At 34.5% G+C, this 27,768-nt stretch overlaps 1 protein-coding gene across 3 annotated transcripts in view; it reads left to right on the top strand.

Annotated features, from left to right (window-relative positions):
- The first annotated feature begins 1,032 nt into the window (after positions 1-1,032).
- toy (twin of eyeless) overlaps positions 1,033-27,768 on the top strand; it is a 69,698-nt gene continuing 42,962 nt past the window's right edge. For all 3 annotated transcript variants that reach the window (XM_036359234.2, XM_036359236.2, XM_036359233.2), the window contains exons 1-2: positions 1,033-2,709; positions 8,276-8,456. In XM_036359234.2, the coding sequence (XP_036215127.1) occupies positions 2,459-2,709; positions 8,276-8,456 (432 nt within the window). In that variant the 5' untranslated portion in view covers positions 1,033-2,458. The remainder of the gene's footprint in view (positions 2,710-8,275; positions 8,457-27,768) is intronic.

The raw sequence follows: 27,768 nt of genomic DNA, 5'->3' as shown, positions 1-27,768 counted from the left end.
TTGATAGTAAAAAGCAATAGTTTACATACATATATATGTATGGATATTGCGGAGTGGATTTGATTTGTATTATTTCATTATGTGTACAAAGTGTGGTCTAATTTATTACAGTGTGGGTACATTTGTTCCTTAACTCTGCTTTTACGGATGAATTTATAAACCCGTAACTTTCGCTCGCTTTGGTTATAGATATGTGCATATTGGTGACAATAAATGTTTCACAAATCGAAGTCATGAATTCAAGTTTCAAAAAAAATTTGTTGTTGGTTTGCGTTTAAATTCAACTGGCAATAACGGTCACACGAATCGAGGTTTCAACGAAATTTTTTTTGTTGAATTGCGTTTGAACTCAAAAACGGACAATCAAGGTTTTACGAATCGAGGTTTCTATGAAAATTCTGTTGTTCGATTGCGTTCTGTTTCTTCAAAATAGTTACCTGAAATTCGTGTATTTAGCAATAATTTTGGATGTGAGTTTAAACAGTCGGCTCGATCTCTATGTAAACGGAGCAGATCATGGCTGAAATGTTAATTTTCAAATGTTACAATATACCCATAATTAATTTATACCCTTATTATTAAAATTGTATGTACCCCATAACTTATGTAACTGGATGTGCGCATATTCCTATTTGATATTCTTAATGTGTTTTCATCCAATTTAAAATTGTTTAAAGTTTTGCTGACGCATTCAGCTAAGACGTCTGCGTTATTAAGGCATATATATAAGAGTATTTTAAATACGAAAGTAGAAGTTACAACAAATGTGCAACGTAATTAAAAATATTTGGCAGCTCTGTACACATTTGCAAAGGTGGTCGGGACTAACTGTGCTAGAGAGGTTCGCGCTTTGTTACTAACATATCAGATTTTCAAATTGTTTACGGATACATATGTATATGTATGTGTTTGAGTTTGTACAACCATGCATATACATATGTATGAACATACGTGCACTTGTATTTTGCCAACTCATATGACTGAGTTTGCTGCGTGGCAGTTGTTGTCGCCGCAGTCACTGAAGCAACTGCCGAGGTTTCAGTCATTTCGCTTCGTTTGATGCGGCTTTCATTGTAGCATCGGGCTTGGCCACACGATTTTTGAAGCGCATTGCTGTCGTCTGTTGAACGATTTCGGTCCCAAAAGCGTTCACAAATAGTAAACAAGCGCACATTTTTCTATACTTACAATATATACATAGGTCCATATTTGTATACACTTATGTAATTATGTACATGCTTTGTTGAGTGCGTCCATACTACATAGTTCGTGTGCTCCGACCTCGTCATCTTATCGTTTATGCACGTTCGTGCTTGTTGATTTGTTGGTTCTTCGGTTCGTTGGTTTGTTGGTGTATTTTTTCGCTTGAGAGCTCATTAACGTTTCGCTTCGCTAAGTGCGCTGTATCGCCTGGGAGACAGCAACGCGTCAACCCAAGTAAACCGAACATCGCCAAGGGAAGTTGAGCCAAACCAAGCCAAACAGCCAAAATCAAAATTCATTAAGCTGTGAAAAAGTCTCGAACTTATATTTTTTGCTAATGTTTTTCTTCACCCGTGTCTATGCGCGCGTGTCATAGCTGCGCGTACAGGTGTTTGGCTGTGTGTAAGCCAATGAAATAATGTATCTGATTATCTAAAACCACTAAAATATCACACTTGGAAATTAGTGAATTATATATATATTATAAAAAATTCCATTGAAAAAAGCAAATAATCAAGAAAAACGTGACAAATAGTTAAATTTAAAGTTCAAAATAAAGTAAAAGTGAAATTTTTAAAATTTTGCTGGACACAACGAGAAAAATTATACTTAATCAGTTTATCTAAAAGCGAAATTTTTGTGCAAAAAAATACCCACCGTTATATATATTTATATAATATAAATTATATGTATATATGATATATTTAAAAAAGGATCAACGCCTGAAGAAATCTTGCCATCGAAAATCTCACAGAGTAATTAATTGCGCTCCAACAAATACAGCTACGGCATTTCCCATATATCAACCTTAAACAGTATGTGTAATAATAAATAAAACATAATAAAATTTGTATACCTATTTTTAAAATTGCCGCATCATAATAACAACAATTGAACTCTATTCTAAATATTTGTAAATTCAATGAATGATAAAAAATTCATAACGGGTATGTTGCAAACTTAGCTAATAAAAGTAAAACAAAAAGTGTTGAAATTATAATTTATATTGATATCTTAAACAATACATCGAACTAAAACGTGTTGGAATGTATAATATAGATCATAATTAAAAATTAAAGTTATACGTACGCTCATTTCTCCTTTGCTACAAAAAATGTGTTAATGACAAACATGACCAATTATTTTCAACAACAATAAGCAAACTCGCTTTAAATGTGCGGTTCTTAACGACATTTTTATTGTTATTCACACTCATAACCCACGATATAAGTATAGTCAAAAATAAAAACTTCCGATGATGATGCTAACTACAGAACACCTCATGCATGGCCATGCATCTTCGGTCAGTCAGAGCGCACTTTTTGGCTGCTCGACGGCAGGGCATAGCGGCATTAATCAGCTTGGTGGCGTCTATGTCAACGGACGACCGCTGCCAGATTCGACGCGCCAGAAGATCGTCGAGTTAGCGCATTCAGGTGCGCGTCCCTGTGATATATCGCGCATTCTGCAAGTGTCCAACGGATGTGTTAGCAAAATTCTAGGCAGGTAAGAGCGCCAACTAACAAACTGCCTTGACCAATGACATAAAAAGATATGCGTGTATATATATATATATATATACGTTAAACCCCACAGATAAAAGATTAATAACAAATATTAATTTATTTATAAATAATATTAATTATCTAATTTAATCATAAAATTTTGTAAACTCACAAGTTTAAGTTATTATCTAATAAGTTAAGAAATAAATGAGCATTAAATTGATTTAAATACTTTGAACGAATTGTCCAATTTAATGCATAACTGTAATATTTTCGTAGTAGCATAAACATTATGTAGTCAATTATGAGGTTTAATATATAGTTGTAGACAGATATGTACCTCATATTCATACACACATATGCAAGGCCCGATCTAGCTACCTATAATATTCACGTCAGTCTATTGGGCCTTCTGAAGAAGTACCTATACGAAAGTTGATGAGTTTTTTTATGTTAGTCTTTACAATGTATGTCTTTATAAGGAATTTCACAGAAATTGATATATTTTTTTATCGACATAGTTATGGACCTTTCAACTTTATCATCATCATCAACCTATTGCGACTCACTGCTGCGTATGGGCCTCTTTTCCCTTGTGCTATTTTCCCTGTTTCGGGCTAATGTTGTATATTTATTTCTAATGTTGCCCTTTAGCTAAAGGAACAATAAAAATTTTTCACCAAAATCGTTTCAGAAGTTAAAAAGATTAGGCTGTTTAATTGTTTATTATAGTCAATCAGTTCATATAATTTAAGTTAAGGCTCATACGGTACGTATAAAAAAGGCACAACAAAAGATTTGTTTTAAAATTTAATACTGATAAATAAACAATTATGTTACTACAAAACAAATCAGTCACAATTCATCAATAAAATTAAACAGTTTTTCAGAGAATATTTAATCCTACCTCGTAATTATAGTACTTTTCTACGCACTTTTCGTTCTGCAAAATCTTTAATAACATCTGATAAACTTATACTGTCGCAAATCTTGTGTTGTATTGAAATCTACTACTTCAAAAATATCGAACAAAAAGTTTAAAGATAGGAAAAAGTAAATTCCCTCATATTTTGCCGCCCTGGGCAAATACCCGGCTTGCCCTCCTTAGATCGGGCCCCGCACATATGTACACAGTGTTTAAGGAGGGAGTAGGAATTATTCGTGTTAAACAAGACCCATATTTATATGTTTATTTTTGATGAAACAGTTAAAATATACTTTTAAAAACCGATTGTTAATTTAGTATGCCTTTTGTAGAATATTCTGTTAAATTTTCATGACGAAATATTAACAAATACGGCACCGGCAGCAAATTCTCTGCAGCGTCTCGGAAAAAAATTAAATTGCAGTGCCCCTCATAACTCATTACTGGATCATCAAAAACTCAAAATTATATCGTAAAAATTTCGAAATTAAAACTTTTCACTTTTTGGGAACACTTTGAAAGAAAAAACGCCATTTTTTGCGAAAAAATTTCAAAACGATCCGCTATTTTGTTCATTAGTTTTGAAGTTATGATACTTTGAAAACGTAACTTGTGGAGACAACGCTTTAAAGTTTTGATATCTGATGTCGACTTGAAATTTAGGCACACAATTTTTGAGATATTATGCATTCATTTATAATAAAAAGATAAAATTAAAAGCCTTATTCTTCCCCTCCTTAAAGTCTGGATCTCGTTTAATTAGCACGACAAAAATCAAATTTCCCCCCAAAAAGTCTTTGTAAACGTTTCTGCAATGTAACATATGTTTATTATCATGGTCTGCACAAAGTATATGAGGTTTGCCACGAAGTTTTTAACACCCAGAAGGAAACGTTGAAGACCCTATAAAAAATGTATATAAATGATCATCATGACGAGTTGAGTCGATTTAACCATGGCCGTTTTTCTGTTTGTCTGTCGTATATACGCGAACTAGTCCCTCAGTTTTAGAGATATCGATATCGTTAAAATTTTGCGCATGTCCTTTTCTACTCAAGAAGCTGCTCATTTATCGGAACCGATATCGGAAAACTATAGCATATAGCTGCCATACAAACTGACCGATCAAACTCAAATCCTCATATGGAAAACTTTTTTATTTGGCATAGTATATATGTAGCTGTCATATAATATAAAATAAGCGATCGAGCTCAAGTCCTTGTATGAAAAATTATCCGAAAAAAATGTTCAAATCGGACATTTATAGCATATAAACACCTGCCATACAAACTGATAGATCAGAATCAAGTTAATGTTACCATTTTATGCTATAACAAGTAAGGAAGGGATGTAACCGAACATTTTATACACTCGCAAAGTGAAATGGTATACTCGTTTGAGATTTCTTTGTGGATTGGCTGATATTTTCGGTAGAAGGTCAACTATAGGCACTGGGGTCCACATATTAGGACTTAGGGGCTTCAACAGTTTTGGTTCGATTAAGACAATTTTTGGTCACAAGGTGGCATACATTAAACGTATTATTCACGCAAAGTTTTACCCCGATATAATCATTGTTGCTTGATATGCACAGTGGAAAGTGAGAGAATCAGATGGAATTGAAAATGGTGTTATATGGGAAATAGGCGTGGCTGTAGTCCGATTTCGCCCATTTTCGCAATATAACATAGAAATATGAAAAGAACGTTATGCACCGAATTTGGTTGAAATGGGTTAAGCAGATCCCAAGATATGGGTTTTCACCTAAAAGTGGGCTGTGCCACACCCACTGACTAATTTTGAACGCGGTTCCTATAAAGTCATATCATACTATTCCAGAGATAAAATTTAATGTCTCTGGCGTGTTTAGTGCTTGATTTATCGCGCTTTTAGTAGTTTTTAACAGTACCGTTATATGGGGAGTGGGCGGAGTTGCCACCCGATTTCAACTATTTTCTCACCGTCAATAGAAGTGCTAAAAACATTTGCTTTTAGTGAATTTTGTTATTATAGCATTAGCGGTTTAGAAGATATGCACATTAAACCTATTAGAGGCGGGACCACGCCCACTTAAAAAAAAAAAATTTAACTGCAGATGCCCCTCCCTAATGTGATCCTGTGTACCAAATAACAGTCTTGTATCTTATTGCGGAGCTTAGTTATGGCAATTTATTTGTTTTTGATTAATGGCGTTTTGTGGGCGTGGCAGTGGTCTGATTACGCCCATCTGCAATACCAACCGTCTCACGGTACCAAGAAACATGTCTACCAAGTTCCATAAAGATATCTCAATTTTTACTCATGTTAGAGCTTGCACGGACGGACAGACGGACGGACGGACAGACAGTCACCCGGATTTTAACTCGTCTCTTCATCCTGATCATTTATATATAAATAACCCTATATCTAACTCGATTAGTTTTAGGTGATACAAACAACCGTTAGGTGAACAAAACTATTATACTCTGTAGCAACAGGTTGCGAGAGTATAAAAAATGCAGCTGTGAAGGGTATTATAGCTTCAGTGTAGCCTAGTTTAACGTTGTTTTCTTGTTTTTAAATAATTCATGCTTATTTGCCTCACGAAATTATGTAAAAAACTATATTTCGCAAAGAAATATGTGTAATATATTTTATACAAATAGCAATCTAAAGTAATGAAATTAGATATTTTATTGGTAGCCCTACATTATTAAGGCACAAGCGAGTTGATCATTGGAGCTACTATGTTAACATAATTTTTATTATGTATTAAATATTATATTATTATATTAAGTACCAAAATTAAGTACTTTTATTAAGTATAAATAAATATTATAAATGCAAATTATGAAATTTTGAGATGTAGCTCTTCATGAACACAATAACTCAGTATTTTTTATTAAACTAATATAATGTATCTAATAACAACCTAAACAAATTATATTTTTAGTTATAACACTATTGAAGTAAATGGACGGTATATAATACCTTCGTAAAAGAGTTATATGTGCAATACATCAACTTCAATTTAAAGTATCGAGAACACATTATTTATTTTGATAGTATATATTTTTATTTATGGCTTCATAGGATGTAGTAAACAAAAACAAAATTAAAATTATATTTGCATTTTTTTTCATTACATAAGTTCCATAGAAAATAATTATATGTGCAAATTCATCTATTTGTGTTCTGGCAGCTGTACAGGCGACAAATAAATTTAGTTTTTACCTAAAGTAAAAAAATTGGAGAAGAAGAAAATTAAAGGTATTAAATCTAGTGCATAGAAATATAATTTATTACAATTAATTTTAATTATATAGTAAGAATGCCACGTGGTATACAACTTTCGGATAGGTAGCGGGGTAGGATAATTGGAATGAATGAAGCCGGCATAAAAATTGGTCTAAATGCTGCTTTAGTGAACCGACATCGTAATACGGTTGCACATTTTTTGAAAGATCCTCAAAACTATCGTGTCATCTAGCGAACTGGTCAGTTACCAGTTGATTTGCGCACCAAGAGACGCATTCATCACTTACCAACTAGCGAAGGACTGAGTTGCAGGCAGATACAAGTAGAATTTGGCCTACCAATCACTAGACAGCGTGTTCAGCAAATTATGAAACATGAAATGGCACTTAACTTTGAATCAAAACTAACCCAGACGCGAATGAAGAAGCGACATAAAAATGGCCGTGTTTTATTATGCGACAAATAAAGGTTTTGGAAGCACGAGTTTGAAAACCTAATTTTTACTGATGAGAAAATATTAAATTCGGATGGTCCAGATGGTCATCACAAATATTGACGATATTCACGGCATCCAAGAGAGACTTGCCTTAAGCGAAACCATGGTGGGGGATCTTTAATGGTATGGGCTGCCTTTAGCGCTAAAAGTATATCTCATATGTGCTTTTAACGAGTAAAGTGAATGCCGAAGTATACATTGATCTATTAGATAGTTCGCTCATTCCTTTTGTTGAGAACTTTCATGACAAAAATTGGATATTTCAGCAAGACAACACCTCCATTCTTGTGGCTCGCGCTACAAAAGACTTTTTTCAGTCCCGGAATATCCAATTATTGGATTGGCCAGCTTTGAGTCCTGATCTCAACCCAATAGAGGATCTTCGGGGTATACTTTCTGCTAAAGTATATGCACATGCCATGCAGTATGATACTATGAAGCAGTTAAAAAGTGCCAAACCTAGTAGAGTCCATGCCACGAAAACTGTGTTTGGTAAAAGTACATAAAGGTAATACTATTAGGTACTGAAAATATTTAACATTTCAATGACTTAAAGTTAGTTTTATCATATACTTGCTATAATAATATTTTATATTAATTGCAAGGAGATCTCTATGGAACTATCTTCTATGAAACTTAAGTAATATATAAGTATAATGTTTGACATAAAAAATGCAAATATAATTTGAATTTTGTTTTGGTTTACTACATCCTATGAAGCCATAAATAAAAATATATACTATCAAAATATATAATGTGTTTTCGATACTTTAAATTGAAGATGATGTATTGCACATATAATTCTTTTACGAAGGTAAATAGAATTCACAAAGATTGAAGTGTACTCAGTATACTTTTAAAATATTTTCCTTACAAAGACCTTTTGACTGTTAACATTTTTGTTTACAGATATTACGAGACGGGATCCATTAAGCCGCGGGCGATAGGGGGTTCCAAACCACGTGTTGCTACAACGCCTGTGGTACAAAAAATCGCGGATTACAAACGAGAATGTCCGAGCATTTTCGCGTGGGAAATAAGAGATCGATTATTGTCGGAGCAAGTTTGCAATAGTGATAATATACCAAGCGTAAGTATATATTGAAACAATTTGCCCTTTTTTTTTAACGACTACTGCAGTCACTATATAGAGGTGATAGTAAGATAAAAAAAACTCTCAGAGTCCCACACAAATATCTAAATTTTTAACAATTGTGAGACACTTATTAAATTGTTATATAATGAACCAACCTTTTTACACAGTTGAGACTTTGTAAATTTTAATGCTTTTAATGCTAATTATTTTGGTTAAAAATATATGCAACAATACACAATTATACATATGCATTCATTATAAATAGGCAGAAAAAATATGCCATGGAGGAAAGAGACCATTGAAATTAAAATTTGAGAGTACCTCTGCAAACCGAGTAATTCTGATTGCTTATTTTCTCTCAGACAGCTGTTACTCTCGGTACTGTTGTCATTGCATGGAATTTTGTCTGTTATCGCCCATTGGCTGTTGTGTGATGAACCAATCACGAATGTCTGCACATGAGAGAGTACCAAAACATCCGTTGCAACATGTCGTCCTGTACTTACATTACTAAACGCCATTGTATTGTAACACCACACACCAACTTATTAAAAGAGAAGTATTTTGTTTCGGCAAATACTAAACTATAATGTTGAATAATAGATATATGTACAATATGTACATACATACATATCTACATATACCAACCAAGGTTTTTTTTACGAGGAGGAAGCATCGAAACCCAGAAACCCGTGTCAGTGTGGAACTTTAATCCAAACTAAACCACCTACCGTCATGTACCGATCCCCCCGGTGCCACCGTCAAGTATTACGTCGGGAGGATGTTTGAGCAATGCTCACATGATTGTAATAATCTGAATGCATTCAGTTACAAGTTGCAGTTACTTAATCACACCTCTGTTGGTCCCTGATCCCGCCCCGTCCAATGTTTGTAGCCAAACCCTTTCCATATTCTTTTTACTTTTGGTATGCGTTTGTTTGGTCCACGTTCTAGTGGTTCGTTTAGTTTTGGAGTTGTCTTCTTCTCTACTGTTGTCGGGCTCTTTCAGTTTTTAGGAATTTGGCGGCTATTTCGCACACTGCATTCCACTTGTCTTTTGAATCAACCATTTGGTCTAGTAAAATTTCTGGGGTTGGGTCTATACCGAATGCACTCTTAAGGTATCACCTATCGTGCTCGTATTGCAGGAAATGGAACAACGTATGCTCCACATTCTGAATTGTCTCGCCTCCGCAAATATCGCATATATAATCATTTTCGTGCTTGAATCGTTTCAAATATGCTTTGAAACATCTATACCCTGTAAGAATTTTGGTTAAGTAAAAATCTACCTCGCCGTGTGGTTTTTTTAGCCATGAGTCCATGTTGGGAATAAGTCGGAACGTCCAACATCCATTTCGACTGACTTCCCTCCGCCTTTGCCACCTCTTCAACGTCTCTGCTCGAGCATTTTTTCTTAGGGTGCCTGCAGAGTGGCGTTGAAACGGTACATATATTATATATTAAAAAAATTAGCGGTTGACGTCTAAAATCTTAATACAAGTGGTGATATTCGCCAAATTTATTCCGTTTTGTATTTATCGATGTTTCCCAAACTTTTTTTTAATATTTAGCACAGAGCTGGAAGCAAAATATTCTTTATCTGAGAACCTCATTTCTTTTTGTATCACTGGCATAAGCACAAATAAAATTTCCAGATAAAAAAGCTAATATATACCAGCATTATAGAAAAGTACGCGCGAAAATCAGCGCTAAATCTCGCATCCACTCCGCGGTATCTTAAATTGATCAGCGCTGATCAAAATCAGCTTTACGCTCGGTTCGGCTCTCAGCGTCCACTCTTCAGGCACCCTTAGGGTTCTGGGTGGTAAGGCCGTTAATCTCTTTGGCTAAGAGGTCTAATGGGTGCAAGCCCGCGATTACAAGGGCAGCATCTTCCGACACCGTACGAAACGCGGAGCATACTCTGAGTGCGCAAATGGCAAATGTCAGGAGCCTTCTCCTATTTTGCTTTGGTCCTCGGTTGTTAAGCATCATTCGGGTTGAAGCTCGACATGCTTTTGAAGCTTTTTCTTTAATGCTGAATGTAGCAGTCTCCCGGATTTTCCTGCCAGTAATAAGTACGGCTTCCGTTTTGCTCTCTGCCAACAGAGGTGATTTGAGGCTTTTGCATTAAAAGATATTTCACAAGTTTTAGCTAAGAACAAGATATAGTAGAGTAACAAATTATTATTGCATTAAACATATAAAAATTCACAATACTAGTGAAAGTTAGAAAATAAACTGAACTTAGAAGAAAATCCAAATCAGTTTTTCTTAATACGAGAATTGTCTTTAACACTAGAACTACGAAGATTTACCATATACCTATTTCAAATAGCTCTCTCTCTCTCTCTGAAAATTAAAAGAGTAAGAACAAAATAATCTATAATATTATTCTATACACAAATTCAATAACAATCAAGACATTATCGTGAAATATTAAATAGGAATAAAGAGGAAATGGTGTAAATAAATAATGCAACCGGTCATTTTGAACGGTTCGTAGTTCTAGTGTTAATATTTTATGATTATAGAACAAAAACAAATATTAATCATCTAAAATCGCTTTATTGTTTTGCAAAATATTCTCCATTAAGATCTACATATATATTTTTGCATTAGTTCGAACCAATTGTTGAAGCCTTTTTGCTACTCTGATTGAGGTATCTCCAAAACATGCATTCTAAACGCATTACCCGCCTTCAGGTGTAGAAAAACGTTGACATCTTAGTTTATTTTTTACGTACGGGAAAAAGTCATTCGGTGCCCATTCAAAACTATACGGTGGATGACTCATCAAATAGATGATTTGAGTGCTCAAAATGCAGTTGTTTCAGTCGATGAGTGAGAGCTCGCATCGTTGTGATGAAGAGTGATCCGTCTTCGGCGGTTGGTTTTCCTGATTTCTTGAAAGTCAACTGGCAAACAAATGCTTGTGTATCACTCAGAATTTACTGCTTTGCGTTGTTCTAGTGGTATGGTTGCGACATGTTCAGTTTTTCCAAAAAAACAGGCAACCATTTGCTTCGAAATGCTTTGTGCGTGAAAAACTTTTGTTGGATTCGGCTCATCTGGAAACATCCATAAAGTCGACTGCTGTTTACTTTCGGGTTCATACGGGTAAATAAATCGGAGCACCGCTATCGTACTTTTTTAACATTTCTTTCGACCAATCGACACGACTCAGTTTTTGAGTGACTGACAAATTGTGTGGGATCCAACGTGATAAAATTTTTTTTACAGTCAAATTTTCATGTAATATTGAATCTTTGCCGGTCCCACTAATGCCTATAGTTGTCTCAATCTCACGATAGGTCACAAGACGATCTTGCAATATCAGTTTGCGCACAAAATCAGTTGTTTCCGAAACAACAACTGATTTTGGACGACCTTCACGAAATTCGTCATGAAGTGATCTACGACCTCGATTAAATTCACCATTCCATCGATAAGCACTGGTCCTTAATGAAGCTTCATCGGCAAAATTGAATTGAGTTCATCGATGCTCTGTTGCTGAGTTAATTCACATCGAAAGTTGTAAAAAATAATAGTGCGAAAGTGTTCGCGATTGAATTCCATTTTTTGGCCGAGATGAAAATTTTAAGTTACTGTAAATAACACAAATAGCGCTCGTATGCCAAAACGTTCTGAGTATGTATAACATCAAAAATGTCAAACTTTACGATAAAGTTGTGAATTTCCAGATTGCAACAAGAGGGTTGCCAAATCCTGAAATATAAAAGGCAACCTACGTAATTTTAAATAATAAGACTTATTTTCAAAAAACTGAAAAACACTTTTTTAATATTTTTTATAACAACAACATAACCCTAGAGTGTTTTTTATAACCTCAATATTCTAATGAGGAAACATCATATCTTCACAGTTTGTGTCTAAAAATATTCGCATTCTATAAATAATGTACATCCCTTAATATATGTACATCGAAAGCTTCAAAAATTGTGAGCACCGAATTTTATTTCTGTATCAGTATTTCGAATCAGCAAAATTAATTTGCGAAACGTAAAATATGTAATTGACAAACCAAAACGCTGTTAATTACAATTAGATATCGAAGCAGTTATGGATTGGCGATGAATTTAAACAACACGATCAAACAAAAGAACAATATACAGCTCGCCGAACATTACAAAATAAAACAAGAGCGTTCGTTTGGAGTTGTAGTTAAAAATCTTAATTTTTCTACACCAATCGAAACAATTAAAAGTGAAATTGAAGAGTTAGGTTTTTGCGTAAGGAATATTAGCAATATCAGATGTCGTATTACCAGAGAACGTAAATGAATAGAGAAGGACCAAATGTTAAATGAAATCTTTTTGAGTACTAATTTGTAATTCCAGATGAGGGAACATCGAAAAATATAACTGCGAAAAAGAAAAATACACCACGCAATGTGCGAAATGCTATAAATAGACACAACGAATATTCCTAAATGAAAAATCGTTGCGCATACCTATTTAGATTTATGTTTTCAATTTCTATGATATAACAAATTTATAATTATGAAAAGCCTTCTTAATTAAAAATCTGTATTACCGGTAAAAACCCCAGAATTCATAATAAAATAAACATTTAATAGGCAATTTTTCCAACTCATGTATGTGCGTTGCGTGAGCAATTGCTTATTGAGCAAAGGATAACAATAAAACGATGGCTAAGCGGCCGCGTTTCCACTTTGAGGTGGCTGAGGTCGTAAGCGGGAAGGGGTTAAGCACTATCCGAATACGAGCCTATACGTTAGAATCCTAAAACTCATGAAACTGTAATTTTATTTAATTTTTTATTGTATATATTAATTGGAATCTATGCATATCTCAATTGAATTACTTTATTGGCATATTTTACTTCCTGAGATAATTAAAATATTTCAGGAAAATATGTTCATATGTTTAGGTTTATTGAATATTTCCTTATTATGCGTATTTACACAAATGTGATAATCACACATACATTCTTAAATACACGTACGCTGATGCTTGCTTCTTCTTGCCCCGCACAAGCAATGACTTTTGTCCATACTTTTTGCTTTTTGCGTGAAGCAAGTTGAACGATCGCAAGCAAGAAGGGGTCAGGGGCGCACTGCCACATAATTATTTCATATAGTTTTTATTAATCGATTTTATTTTAAAAACGATTATAAGTATGAATTTATGTGTATTTATATGTTTACGTTTATTATTATTATATTACGAAAAAAAGTCATAAATGCATCAGTATTTTTCAATACTCATTAAGCAACATATTAATATACTAGCTTTTGCCCGCGACTTCGTCCACGTGGAATAGTGACTTCCGGCAGATTTTTGGTTCTTCCCACATAGTTCCCGTTCTTGCGGGATTTTCGGAATGGTCAAGTTCCCGCAGAATTTTCAGGATAAAACCTATGTTTTTTTTCGAGTTCCAAACTATATCTGTACAATTTTTAAAGTAAATTTAATTATTTTAAAGAACTTCTGCATATACTACATTTTTTGTTTTATTATCTTGTGTCAGAAGAACATATTGATTTTCGCCACAACCCGATCTTGATAACGCGACATATAACTGGCCGTGCGAAAAACAGTCTTGGCGTAAATCGATCCCCACGTGTTTGAATGTTTGCCCCTGTGATTTATTTATTGTGACTGCGAAAGATAATTTAAGCGGAAATTGTATTCTTTTAAAATTGAAAGGTAAGTCGGTGGGTATCATTGGGATGCGGGGTATGAGGACTGTTTGACCAACTGCTGGACCAGTCAAAACTATTGCAACGATGACGTTATTGCGCAGAAATTTTACTTGAAGTCGGGCCCCGTTGCATAAATTTTGTGGTTTGAGATTTCTTAGTAAAATTATTGGGGCACCTATTTTTAACTTAAGAGAATGTGGGGGAAGGCCGTTTGGGTTCAAGGAATTGAGGAACTCCTGTGGGTAATGAACTACATCTTCTTGATCCATCACGGTATCAATGGATGTGTAGGTTACAATATCTCCTGGGAGTTTACTCAAAATGATATCATTTATTTCGTCAACGCTACTATTTCTTGCCGCCAATATTGCTCTTTGACACATCCATTTTTTCTATTTGGCTGATGTCAGGGTATACCTTAGTTACTAATTCCTCGATGTTACCCACTTTTACTCCTAAATCGCAATCAATTTCAATTTTATTATTAGAATGAGGTATTTTCCCGTCTCCTACAGAAAGTAATTTTGAAGGGAAAGTTATACTACCTCCCCCCAAATGTGCTCTCATGTTTGTCGATAATTTTAAAATATTTACAAATTTCCATTATGGAGAACTTTTAAGGCAAGCCTTCACAATGTCTGCTCTAGTTCCCCTTACTATTACCGGTAAAGTTTGGCGAAAGTCCCCAGCAAACATAACAGTAATCCCACCCATGATTTTATCACAGCTTCTAAGATCTCTAAGAGTTCTGTCTAGAGCTTCTACGTGAGCTCTATGTATCATGGTACATTCGTCCCAGATTATTAGACTGACGTCTTGTAAAATTTTCCCCATAAGGTTGCAGCAATACCTGACGACGATACTGCCAAGGCTAGCTTTCCTAGAGACCTTACTTTTGCTAATATAAGATTAGTGATAAACGTCTAGCCGGTCCCACCGGGAGCATCCAAAAAGAAAATTCTTCCCTCATTAAAACGAACACTTTTCATGACACAATTATACGTTGTCATCTGGTCATTAACTAATCTTGGTTCATTTTGTGTGATATACTCATTTAATTCATTTAGTTTTCGCAACGCTACTTCTAACGGGTCCAGAAGAGAATTATTTCTTTTTGCTGCAGGAAGCCCAAAGTCGGTTAGGGATTTATCTGAAATCTCATGAATTTTATCTTCAATTATGATTAGTCCATCATTGTATATATCATCATTATATGCTAATGTCATATCCTGATTCTCATTACGCATTCTGTTTAATATATCTTCACATAAAGCATCACGAAATTTATTCCATAAGTCTAAGGGGTCAGATGGTTGGCAAAATATAAGGATAGTGGTAAATAATTCTCTTAATTTTGTAGCTGGCTCGGATATGATAGCATCGGACATGGTATTTTGCCAATGTTCATCTACCTCCAGTAAGCCTAATTCCTTGCAAGCGCCTTGGTACGTTTGGAAAATAACACCATTCACGGTTCTTAGATGTTGAAATGACATTGGACCGCGAACATATTGCAATAACATTCTTAAATAAAAACATTCAGTTTGAGTTGGATGAATGTTATAAACACGGCCTAAAGTTGTGTCTTTTTTTACACCGGGATATCCCTCAACATCTTGCCCGCGTCTTCTTCTAGAAAATTAATTTCTTTGCCACACGTAATACTGGGGAACTTCGTGATATAAAAGGGTTTTTGCAAAATCGTCGCTTTTGCAGAGATCAAAGAACGCTGTAAGTGTCGTTGATGAAGGATTGTTCACACGATTTTGGAGATTTTTATTATTATAAAAATATACTCTTTGTCCATTTTCCAAATGAACGGCTAAATGAACTACTGCCGGAAAACGTTCATGAATAGAAAATTGGAAAATTCTCCAAAACGCCTCCGAGGAACTTATATAGCGACCATTTAGATATTTTTCTACTTCATCGTTATTACTTTGTAACGAAAATGTGGCTTGATCAGAACCTTTATGAATATACTTACAGATGTATTTAATAGCTTTGACCGATTGACAAAACTCTACGTTAATGTGTGCATTGAAAATTCGTGATAGCAGTGGATTATAGGGACCCAACGACTATCCACGCTCATTTCTGTACCTTTTACACGAATTATAGCTGTGTTTCCACCATTATCTGGAGACCTGCGTCTGTAGGTTGGATAACCGTCATTCCCCGTTTGTGTTTCCGAAATAAAATGCCTAGGGAACTTTTTAGATTCTTTCTTTCATACATGGTGATGTAGGATTATGAAATCCGCAAGGACCATGTATCATATTTTTTATGACAATATTATGAAGAATCGGATTTTGTTGTATGTCAGGTATTTCAGCCGATATTATTGCATCTCTAGAATCTGGTTGAACTTTGTTAGCCAGCTACAATAAAATGTGGGCGTGAGGTAAACCTCTTTTTTGCCATTCTACACTGTAAACAAAGGCTTTCAATGGGCCAAAAATATTTTTCTTCGTTAATAGGTCTATCATTTTCTTGAGTTTTAAATGAAATACCTTAGAAATTAAATCATGTCTATCATAAGAATGTTGATTGGGCAATAACTCACTTTTTTTCTGGCCATTCGGGGTTACATGTAAATGTAATGAAGAGGTCAGGTCTTCCAAATTTCCTGACATATGTCATGGCATCTTGACTTTTTTCATTCATGAATCTGGGGGATCCTGTAAATGATGACGGCAATATAACGTGCTGGCCAATATTAGAAGCGTTTATATGACCATCATTTACGACGGCATCTCTTAAATGAATGTACTCTTCTGCTCTAAATTTTTTTTGATTTCTTTTGATGAAGTCTAGCCTCTCAGAGATCATTTTTGCCACCATATCAACACAATAATCCTTTGAAATAATGTATACTGTTAAAGTCATTTATTCTCACCATGAATCTAAATGCATAAAACTGTATACATGAAACAGTTTTAGATGTAGCCGTAGTATTCTGCTGTGGAATATTAATACAGTATCCGTCGTTTCCAAAGGGAAACAGTAAGGGATATTGAAGCGGGTCATAAGATCTATGAATTTCAGAAACTCGTTGAAGTCGACCGTCTCTCGCAGTCAATACAATATCACGGAGACCTTTGTCTTCATCTATCATAAGAACAGCTACCACAATTTCGTTTCAAAGAACAAGATTACTAAAAATTTTTTAGAAAACTTGGCTGTAAATTTGTTGCTGGTGGAGATTATAATGCGAAACACCCTAGGTGGGGATCAAGGTTGGCTAATCCCAAAGGAAGGAAACTATATAAATGAAGCAACTGCAGAGTTTTTAAAAAGTCTGGATCCTAACACGAAGGATTATGAATACAGCCTTTGGAGAGCCACCAAATATTTAAAACGACCTCCAGAACGAAATGTTGCCATACGTAATCATAATCGAGAATGGTGTAAACCGCCAAAGCAAAGGTTTAGGCATTTGCACAACATTGGCAGTCAACATTTAAACCAAACTCAAATCTTACGCCTGTAGATAATGAACAATCAATCATAATTAATTTAACTACAAAGAGTTTATTTTATAGTAGTAGCAGATCAAACAATCAATCATAATTAATTACTTTAAAATAAAATTATAATAAAACAAGTTAGGAAATACTAAGTTCGGATGTAACCGAATACTTTATACTCTCGCAAAGTCAGAAGGTATACCCGTTTGAGATTTATTTCTATATATTGCTTGATTTGCATAGTGGAAAGTGAAAGAATCAGATGGAATTTAAAATGGGGTTTTATGAGAAATAGGCGTGGTTGTAATCCGATTTCGCCCATTTTCGCACAATAACATAGAAATATGAGAAGAATGTAATGCATCGAATTTTGAAAGTGGATAAGCAGATCCCAAGATATGAGTTTTCACCTAAAAGTGGGCGGTGCCACGCCCACTGTCTAATTTTGAACGCGCTTCCTATAAAGTCATCTCATACCATCCCAGAAATAAAATTTAATGCCTCTGGCGTGTTTAGTGCTTGATTTATCGTTCTTCTAGTAGTTTTTAACAGTACCGTTATATGGGGAGTGAGTTGTCATCCGATTTCTCCCATTGTCGATAGAAGTGCCAAAAACATTTGTTCCCAATGCATTTTGTTACTATAGCTTTAGCGGTTTAGGAGATATGCACATTAAACCTATTAGGGGACAGGACCACGCCCACTTTTGAAAAAACTTTAAACTGCAAATTCCTATCCTTAAAGTGATCCTGTATACCAAATAACAGTATTGTATCTTATTGCGGAGCTTAGTTATTGCAATTTATTTGTTTTTGATTACCTTGGTTGATTGCAATACCAACCGTCTTACGGGACCACGAAACATGTGTACCAAGTTTCATAAAGATACCTCAATTTTTACTCAAGTTACAGCTTGCACGGGCGGACGGACAGACAGTCACCCGGATTTCAACTCGTATATTCATCCTGATCATTTATATATACATAACCCTATATCTAACTCGATTAGTTTTAGGTGATACAATACAAACAACCGGTAGGTGAACAAAAATAGTATACTCTGTAGCAACATGTTGCGAGGGTATGATTAAAGTTATTAAGAGAATAATTCAATTCATTGTAAAAACATGTGGTGCCTTTTACTATATTTTCCTAACTTTTTACTAGATTTTTATAACTCTCCTCTCATAAAAAGTTGCAAATAGAATGATTGTCACAGTAAATATATCAAGCACCCCATGAAGTAAATGGAGTGAAATTTATCTTCTGATTATTTTGAGTTGTCGACAACTTATTACTTAGCCACGTTTGCCTGCAAATTGCTGAAAATCTACCACCGGAAATTGCATCGAAATTGTCAACAACACTTGTGCTAAAATGTTGCGTGAAATTTACCAACAATAACTTCTACTCAACGATTTATAGTTAAGTTGTCCTCAAATAGTAAGAAATTTACCGCCGACAGTATTTCTTGATATACAACAGGCATTTGTCCGAGTGTGGCATCCAGGTATGCTATGTAAAATAAAGAAACTGCTTCATGCTCCATATATTAAAATCATATTTAAACAATCGACACTTTGCTGATGATATAGCTATAATTGCATCTAAAGATACTGCGGCAGAAGTATCTCAAGTTATGCAAAATAAAATAGTTAAAACGAAGCGATGGCTTAGGAAGTGGAAAATGAAGGTTAATACTGCGAAGTCGAAACATGTCACACTTGCTCTGAGAAGAGGAGACTGTCCGGCAGTATTTTTAAATAATACACAAATTCCTCATTGTGATTCTGCAAAATATTTTGGACTTCACATAAATCGAAGATTAACCTAGAAAAGTCTTGTTAAAAGCATGACAAGAAAACTCAATATAAAAACCAAAAAAACGTATTGGCTGCCTGGGAGAACATCGCAGCTTAGTTTGGAGAACAGATTTCGGCTTTAAAAGGCTATTTTAAAGCTTGTATGGACATATGCTATCCAATTGTGGGGTACCGCAAGCCAATCAAATATTGAAACTCTTCAACGATATCAGCCCAAACCGCTTAGACTTATTTTTAACGCGCCCTGGTTTGTGGCCAATCGAAATTCAAAAAGTTTTAAACATTCCATAGGTTAAAGATGAAATTCGCAGAATAAGCACAAAGTATGTTGAGAGACTACATGATCATACAAATATTCCGGCTTTAGCCCTACGAGATAATATTGATACAGCCTGAGGACTTAAAAAAATCACATGTTAGGGGTACCTTTTAGAAAATAAGTTTTGTATAAGTTAAATTAATTTATTTACTTCGTTTTTTTTACTTTATAATATGTGACGTACTTTATATTATGAGATGTACTTTATATTATGAGATGTATTTATTTGTCTGACGTTCCGTCAGAGAATGTTAATGAATAGAGAAGGCGCAAATGTTAGCTGTACTAAAGTTAGAGAATGTTAATGAATAGAGAAGGAGCAAATGTTAGCTGTTCTAAAATGTTAATTACGATGAATGAACATCGAAAACGCGCAAGTTCGAAAATAAAATTTCACCACAACTATCAGGGTACGAAACGAACTACACCACTCTATAAGCAAAATGTATACACATACATATGCACAGATGTTCTTTGATATGCGCATAAACAAAAATTGAAATAATAAAAATGAAAGTAATTGACTTCCGACAAGAAAATATAAATAATGAGGGAAATAATATGAAAGTAATTGACTTCCGACAAGAAAATATAAATAATGAAGGAAATAATATGAAAATAGAATTAAAATATCATTTAATAAAAAAGAGTTATAAAAATAAAAAAAAGAGTATATAAAAATATGTGATGGGATATGAACTTAGGCAAAATATTTTACATTGCCATAAAGAAGTGTGCTAAACAACCAGCACCACAGACGATATTCGAGTAATTTTGTCTAATCTGTGAACTCAAACAGCTATTGCTGTTTACTTGCTTCAAATATTCATATGTCTATATGTGAATATTCTTGATATTGCCTTCCTTCATTCGCATGTCCAAATATATTTGCATATATGTACACATATGTACATATGTATGTCCCTCAATATGCCTTTCGCAAAAAATCAAACATTCGCGCAAGTGACAAAAAAACGTAGACGCCATCATCGGCCAATAATATTCAAGCGAACTCGCGGCATATTTTCTAAGTATTTCATATTACAACGACAACAAACTCATTCATAAGGAACGTGCGTCTGCTTCAAAGCAAAGTGCGTTCGTTCATAACTCTGCACCGCGCTATTTTTTCTGTGCGCCTGGTAAACCACATTTAGTTTTCATATAGAATTCCTACGCAAATGCGAAATTAAGTTTATAAAATAAAATTAATGAATGAAATTGAATTTGAATGGTTTCAGTAAAACGAGAAAAATTCATTCATTTGACAATTCGACAGCCACCACTGAAAATCCTACCTATCCCCCCGCGTTTTATGTTGCCCACAAGCTGCTTCCTCACGACGATGCTTAAAATCAGAAATTGAAGAATTTGTCTGATGTTCCCTTCAGAAAGGAGAATTGACAACATGACCTATTAGCGAGTTAAAATAATATTTTAATTTTTTTTATATTATGCACTTTGTATGGCATCAAATTATAAAATTTATATAAAATTGCCATTCATAAGAGATTTTTAACTACTTCTATATATTCTAAGCACACTGCATATAGTACTTTTATATGTTTACTTATTATCATTGTTTCATAGTTTCTTAATTTAGCCCATTTTATCTAAACACGACGTTATGGAAATGCAAGCCAATTGGTAATCGTAGTATTTCAAAAGAGCGTAAGTCAATTTTCAATAGCAAAGCGCTGCAAAAAGGACAAACGAGACAACATAGCCGACCGACATTGTCGTAAAATTCTGGATTGAAACAAATTTTGTCAACTCCGCGACGATGCGCAAAATTTGGCGTCAATATGTATGTGAGCTCGTTTGTATATATGTAAATATGTATATTTGTCGACAAAGTCGTCTTTTCGTTTTTTTCAACAACACAATGTCCGCGCGAACTCGCCGGTATTTCGCTGGTTGCACCCATACACAGAGGCGTTTCAACTGAGGACCCCTAGTAATTATTATGTTGCTTAATTTGTATTAAAAACAAGTAAGGAAAGGCTAAAATCAAGTGTAACCGAACATTTTATACTCTCGCAAAGTTAAATGGTATATTCGCTTAAGACTTCTTTATATATTTTAATAATTAGAAGTAGGAACTGTTGCCTTAGTTATTTACTTTTCACTCACAGTGAAAATAATTTGAGCAATTTGTAAACTAAATTTACTCAAATTATGAGAAATCGTTCTTGTGCTTTTTGTATACGCTTATAATTGATTTTATATAGAATGCATTACAACTGTATTGAGAAGTATAAAAAGAAATCGTTTTTGGACAATGAATAACATTTTTTATTTATTATATCGATATTATTATACATGTTTAGCTTAAAAATAATAAATATTAACAACTTTAAAAATGATATAATATTATTATATTAACTTGTATATAATATTTACAGTATTAAACATAAATTTTTGTAGAGATTCTTATACATATATCCAAATTATATTTCTTTTTTTCTTATACTATTAAATTTCTATCATATATTTATACAATAATGTCATATATAACAACAAATTATGTATATAATTTAAATTTTCTTAATTAGATTATTTACATATTTTTCTTATAATTGTCTTAAAAACGACTGTCAAAATTCCTATACCATTCCAATTCGATTATATTTGGAAAAAAAAATGAAGAACTATTGCACTAAGTCTGAAAACCTTAGTTCGAAATTGAGACACAAATACTGTGATGATAGCTGTGTACTGTCTCAAAAGTAATTGCATTTACACCCAATCAATTTGTGTACCGGCGGGTGTAGTTGAATATTCTGCACCAAGCAGGGAACTAAAGTTTTTTTCTTGGAGCAGATTTGTTATTGCAGTCCCTGTAGACATTAAACAAATGTTAAAATCTCCAACATTAGCACATTTTGATTGCTTAACTCAGAAGTAAGGACTTCCTGAAGTTCTACAATTGATTGTCTGACAGAGAAAGCTGAATTTCTATATAGAACCAGAGTATTAATATTAAAAACATTTAAACAGAACCGCTTCTAAAACTTTGCGGCCTGAATAAATTTTCTTTACAGCCTTTGATTCTATAGAGCAAGCAATACTAGGCTTTGCATTTATTATAATGCCCCGTTTATTTCTGTTGGATGTTTCCGTGCTATCTATCCTCAGCTCGTTAATTGGAGTAAATCCTGGTATATCAAAACTTTCGCAAGGATAACTCCAAGTTTCTACAAATCATAAAATATATGAAGATAGCATCAAACAGTCGCTTTTTATATCATTAATGTGAGTGTGAAGACTCTGAACATTATGGAATAACATTTGATGTCCTGATGTTCGGGAAATCATAAAATTGAAACTTGTTGTCAAAGCTTTATTTGTGTTCAATTCCCTCAGTTCCCTAAAAACGGGATCCGATTCAGAAAATTTGTTAGGAGGAATAAAATTTCCTATGATGAATAGACCTTCTGCAGAAGTAGCTCGACTACAAGCGACATATATTGAAGCTCTAGGCATTCTGGGTCGAGTATGAACTACAACTTTATGAATAGTTATTCCCTCAGCCGGAACAACTGGAAACTGATTTCTTTCAATTGAAATTTGTTCATTTCTTTTATATTGAAAAGATTTTAAAACTTTTTCAATTGGTGTCCAAGAACTTTCTAGAGGATGAGGCTTGTTTGATCGTGCTATCAAACCAACAGAAGGTTCCAAAAATTTAATCCACAGAATTGTTGAAAAATAACAATGGAAATCAATTTGCATAAGTTGTCCAGCTGCCCCATTAACCAAGCCATCACACGTGTTTTTTTCATTGTAATCATATATTTAACGGATGTTTTTAGTGTCAATTTATAGGGCAGTTCCTGCGTTTCAGAAGTTTTGAAAAGTTTAACCTTTTCCAAAATATTCTCATTTTCACTTATACCAATTCCTTTAACTGAGTCTTTTGCAGTTGAAAGGATAGCTTCAGTTGGAATTCGACTGAGCTTAAGGGCATTGAAATTATTTGTCTCTTCATTAGACCAAAATAAATGTATGGCATCATCGGGAACTTCTTCGAAATTAACTACTCGAGTTTCAATGAGTGATATGTCCTCATTTGTCATAGTACCAGATGCCTAATGATTTAATGCAATTGCAAAGACCTGATCCTCCCTTTGTCTCATTATCTGTGTTAATTCAAAGTATTTAAATAACTCCCACAAAGGGGAACCAACTAAAGTGCTGTATGCATCATTGGGATTAGGATAGAATATCCACCTATCTCCAACAGGTGAGAGTTGCTTCAAATCACCAAACACTATGATCGGTATACCACTGTTTTGAAAATTTGTTTTAATCTCGTATCAACAGAGCTAAACATACGAGCACCTACTAGCGATATTTCATCAATTATGATTAATTTTAAATCGATAAATCTGGAATACAATGAATTAACTGTGTCATTGCTAAGTGGCCTCAACTCTCTATTCAACTGATTAACAGGTAAAGAGAATATTGAATGAAGGGTCATTCCACCTATTCCGAATGCTGCTTTAACCGTAGATGCGCAAAGAAGAACTTTTAAGGAACTTGGATTGGATCCAGGTGTGAATTGTAATGATGGTTAAGAGCTTGATATATTGCAGATATCAAACGACTCTTTCCTACACCTGCACCGCCGCCAATGAACTCATAAAATGGGAGATTTGTTTTTAGGTGGTGCATCAAATGTGTCAAATAGGTTCTTTGCTTAGTATTTAGACTTTGAACTAAAGAAAATAATTCCTCAACTGGAATTAAAGGGGGTATTTAATAAGTCTAATATTGCAATCAGATTCAGTGCCATTATCTGTTGAATCTTCACCATGCAAGTCCAGCAAATTTATATTTGGGTTTATTTCTGGAAGTGCCAACACTCTGAACTCATTTTCCACGATAGGTAGTTCATTTTGAGCACCTTCGTCCAAGTCTATTTCATTATAAAGACTTTCTAGAACATTTTCAAGTTCTCTTTGCTCAAAACCATCATATTTTCTTTGATTTTCCTCAATCATAATACGATGTGTTATGCAAGTCTGCTCATTATCGTTTTCAATGAGATCTTGCTGTTCATTCCGCCAAGAATAACAAAGCATTTACATTTCGCGGAAATACTCAACTCTGGCCAAATCTGGGTTAAACCTTCTATACCATATAAAACAAGGTTTGGTACGATTTTTCACAAAACCGCTTTACGTCTTTACGTCTTTACGAGGCACGACAACCCCGCTTTCTGGTAAATTATCGTTTTCCCTCTCTTCTTCTTCATGATCACTATCTTGTGCTCTTCTACTAGATTTAAAATATTTATACCTAGATGCGAAATCAGCTAAACAAAGAGTTTCTAACTGATCGGATCTTTGAACATAACGGTCTAAAATACCGGCTACGAATATTTCAGTCGAACCTGAAGAAAGGTTCTGAAGTTCTGCTCTAGGTTTCACCACTCGAACACGTTCCTCAGGTCGAGAGGTATTTATAAATATTTCTGCATTACTTGCTTCCGAAAGATGGAGCCCAATGCAGCAATATACTGCTTCTTGTACAGATATTTCTGTGCCTGATATAAATTTGTGACCTATATGTTTAAGTTTTTGCTCAATAGTATAATTTCCAGCATTTACCTCTGATATAGCTTCATTTCAGAGCCTAGAAACTCCCCTGTTAGACTTTTTAATATAATTAATTATATATGACCAGCAAGCATATGCATCCAGTATATATTGGATATCCATATTTGCTCTATGGAGTTCCAAAATCAGAGGATTACAAGCGTTTATAAAACGATCCTGTAATTTTCTTTGCAGAAAAATTTTGGGTTTTGTTAAACTTGATCTAAGGGCTAACAAATAGTCATCAAAAGACATATTTATTCTACTATCCGACAGGAAATGTTCAAAATCTCTTGAATTAGAAATGTCTTCTGTAGTCATATTTGAATTCAAAAGGTTTTGAATTTTGAAAAAGTTTTCCTTGTGTCTTTCTGAGTTTTGACTTGTTTCTGTAAGAGGTAACAGTATTTGTGTTGAAGGCATTGGTGGATGTGGTATACCAAAACGAGAAAACTGTTGTCCTCTTATTTCCCTAGCAAAAGACCGACCGGGGTTATGCTTTTGATAAACCAAATAATTTTTTAAGTGGCTAACCGAACCATCTGTAGAAATATAATTGTCAATAAAACTAATGATATCAGGGAATGTCTGAGGATCTTGAAGGTTGATCCTGGGAGCATTATTAAGCCAATACATGCCATGTACATGCGGGGAACTTCTCTGTTAAAACTCCACTTTCCAGTAGAAATTTGTGACAAAATGCTATCAAAAAATGCCGGCATTATCTTTAAAAAGCTTAAGAATTTGTCGATAGCGGTAGTCCAAATATCTAGCACAAGTAACCGCGTCTGAACGAATTAAGCGGAATTTATCTTGGGTTGTTAAACTGTTGGCTTCCTCTTTCGAAATATCTTTAGAATCAACAGTTTTAGAAAGGATGACCAAAAGCTCAACCCACTGAGATTCTGCAGCCGATAAAGTGATAAAGAAGGTTGGAAGCCCAAATTGGCGAATTATAGCGATTGCCTTTTTCTTCTCAGCTTCCCAGTGCGCAGGTGAGGATCTAACGCCTTTCAAAACCTTGTAACCATCATCGTGTTGAATCAGGTTTTGAACAAAGTTTTCGTTTAATAGATTTTGGGCCGTAACTCGGTTGCGACCTGAAAACTTTCTAAGGCAAATGGATGTACTATTCTTAATTTGTAGCAGTTCTAATTTTTTGTAATCATAGAACAACTTTGGAATGGTACACGCTCTTCTGTCAAAACGGCGAATTTCAGAACGTATTATCTTGCTATACGTTTCAGAGCATGTACGCTTCTGCCCAACGTATATTGTTCCAAATGACAACTCTTCTGAATTATTATCTTAAACCTTTTGAGAGATGTCACAATATTGTTAACAGAAATTGGTATATTAACAACAGCACCTTTGAGCAAACTCTGACCTTGATATCCTAACGGACGGATTGTCATAAAAGGCAATCTAGGCATTATGAGACGTTCTTCAATTGGGGTTAAACCTTTCAAACAATCCGGTATTTCAGGAAAGTCTAGACCGTTAGCTAAACATATTTTTGGAACGTTCTTTTTAACAATCGCATTTTTGCATGTAGCACAAAAATTGTAATTTCCATCTTCTGAATGAAATTTTTGCATTAAAAAGAAGGCGGATGCAGCATTCGGGTGACTTTGCGCAATAGTTTCGAAATTTAATTTGCGAACTTGGTGTGAAAACCATAAGCCGCCGCAGCAAATACATATTTCAGTAGGGCTCTTATTTATATTTTGGAAATAAATGTTTTTGAAATCTGTTAAATTGCCACTATTATCAGTTTCTATAACATTATTTTCTCTTGTTAATCGGATTCGTTGGGACTGAATTTGGTTTTCAATTTGAGTATTGAGTGGGTTATCTCTACGAAGGCGAACTTGACCTTGTCTAAGACGTCTCTGATCCAAAATTTCTTCCCTCATACCCCTCCTACTAAGCTGTCGACGTTGTGTTTCTCTATCACGCTCCTCTCTCCTTATTTCAGGATTTCTTCTTGCATGTTCCCTTTGCATTTGATCACGAATGCGCTCTAAATTCCTATACTCAGGATTTCTTGCGCGAAGTTCTCTATGATCCCTAGTGTTCCTACTTTGTTCATCATAACGTACCTCAGGATTTTCTCGACGAGTCTATGACCTCGAGTATTTCTTATTTGCTCTTCAGAGCGAATTTGGGGATCTTGCCGCCTTGTTCTATGTTGAACAGTATTTGCAACTTGCTCAACAGATCGAACCTCGGGGTCTTCACGCCGTGACCTATTACCTCGAGTATCTTTTATTTGCTCTTCAGAGCGAATTTGCGGATCTTGCCGCCTTGTTCTATGTTGAACAGTATTTAAATTTTGTTCAAAAGACCGTACCTCGAGATTTTCCCGCCTGGTTCTATGTTGATTTGTATTGATA

This window comes from Bactrocera oleae, chromosome X (genome assembly GCF_042242935.1).
Source record: "Bactrocera oleae isolate idBacOlea1 chromosome X, idBacOlea1, whole genome shotgun sequence".
Taxonomy (NCBI): Eukaryota; Metazoa; Arthropoda; class Insecta; order Diptera; family Tephritidae; genus Bactrocera; species Bactrocera oleae.
The sequence above is the reverse complement of the archived record's forward strand: the minus strand, read 5'-3'. Positions and strand labels throughout refer to the sequence as shown.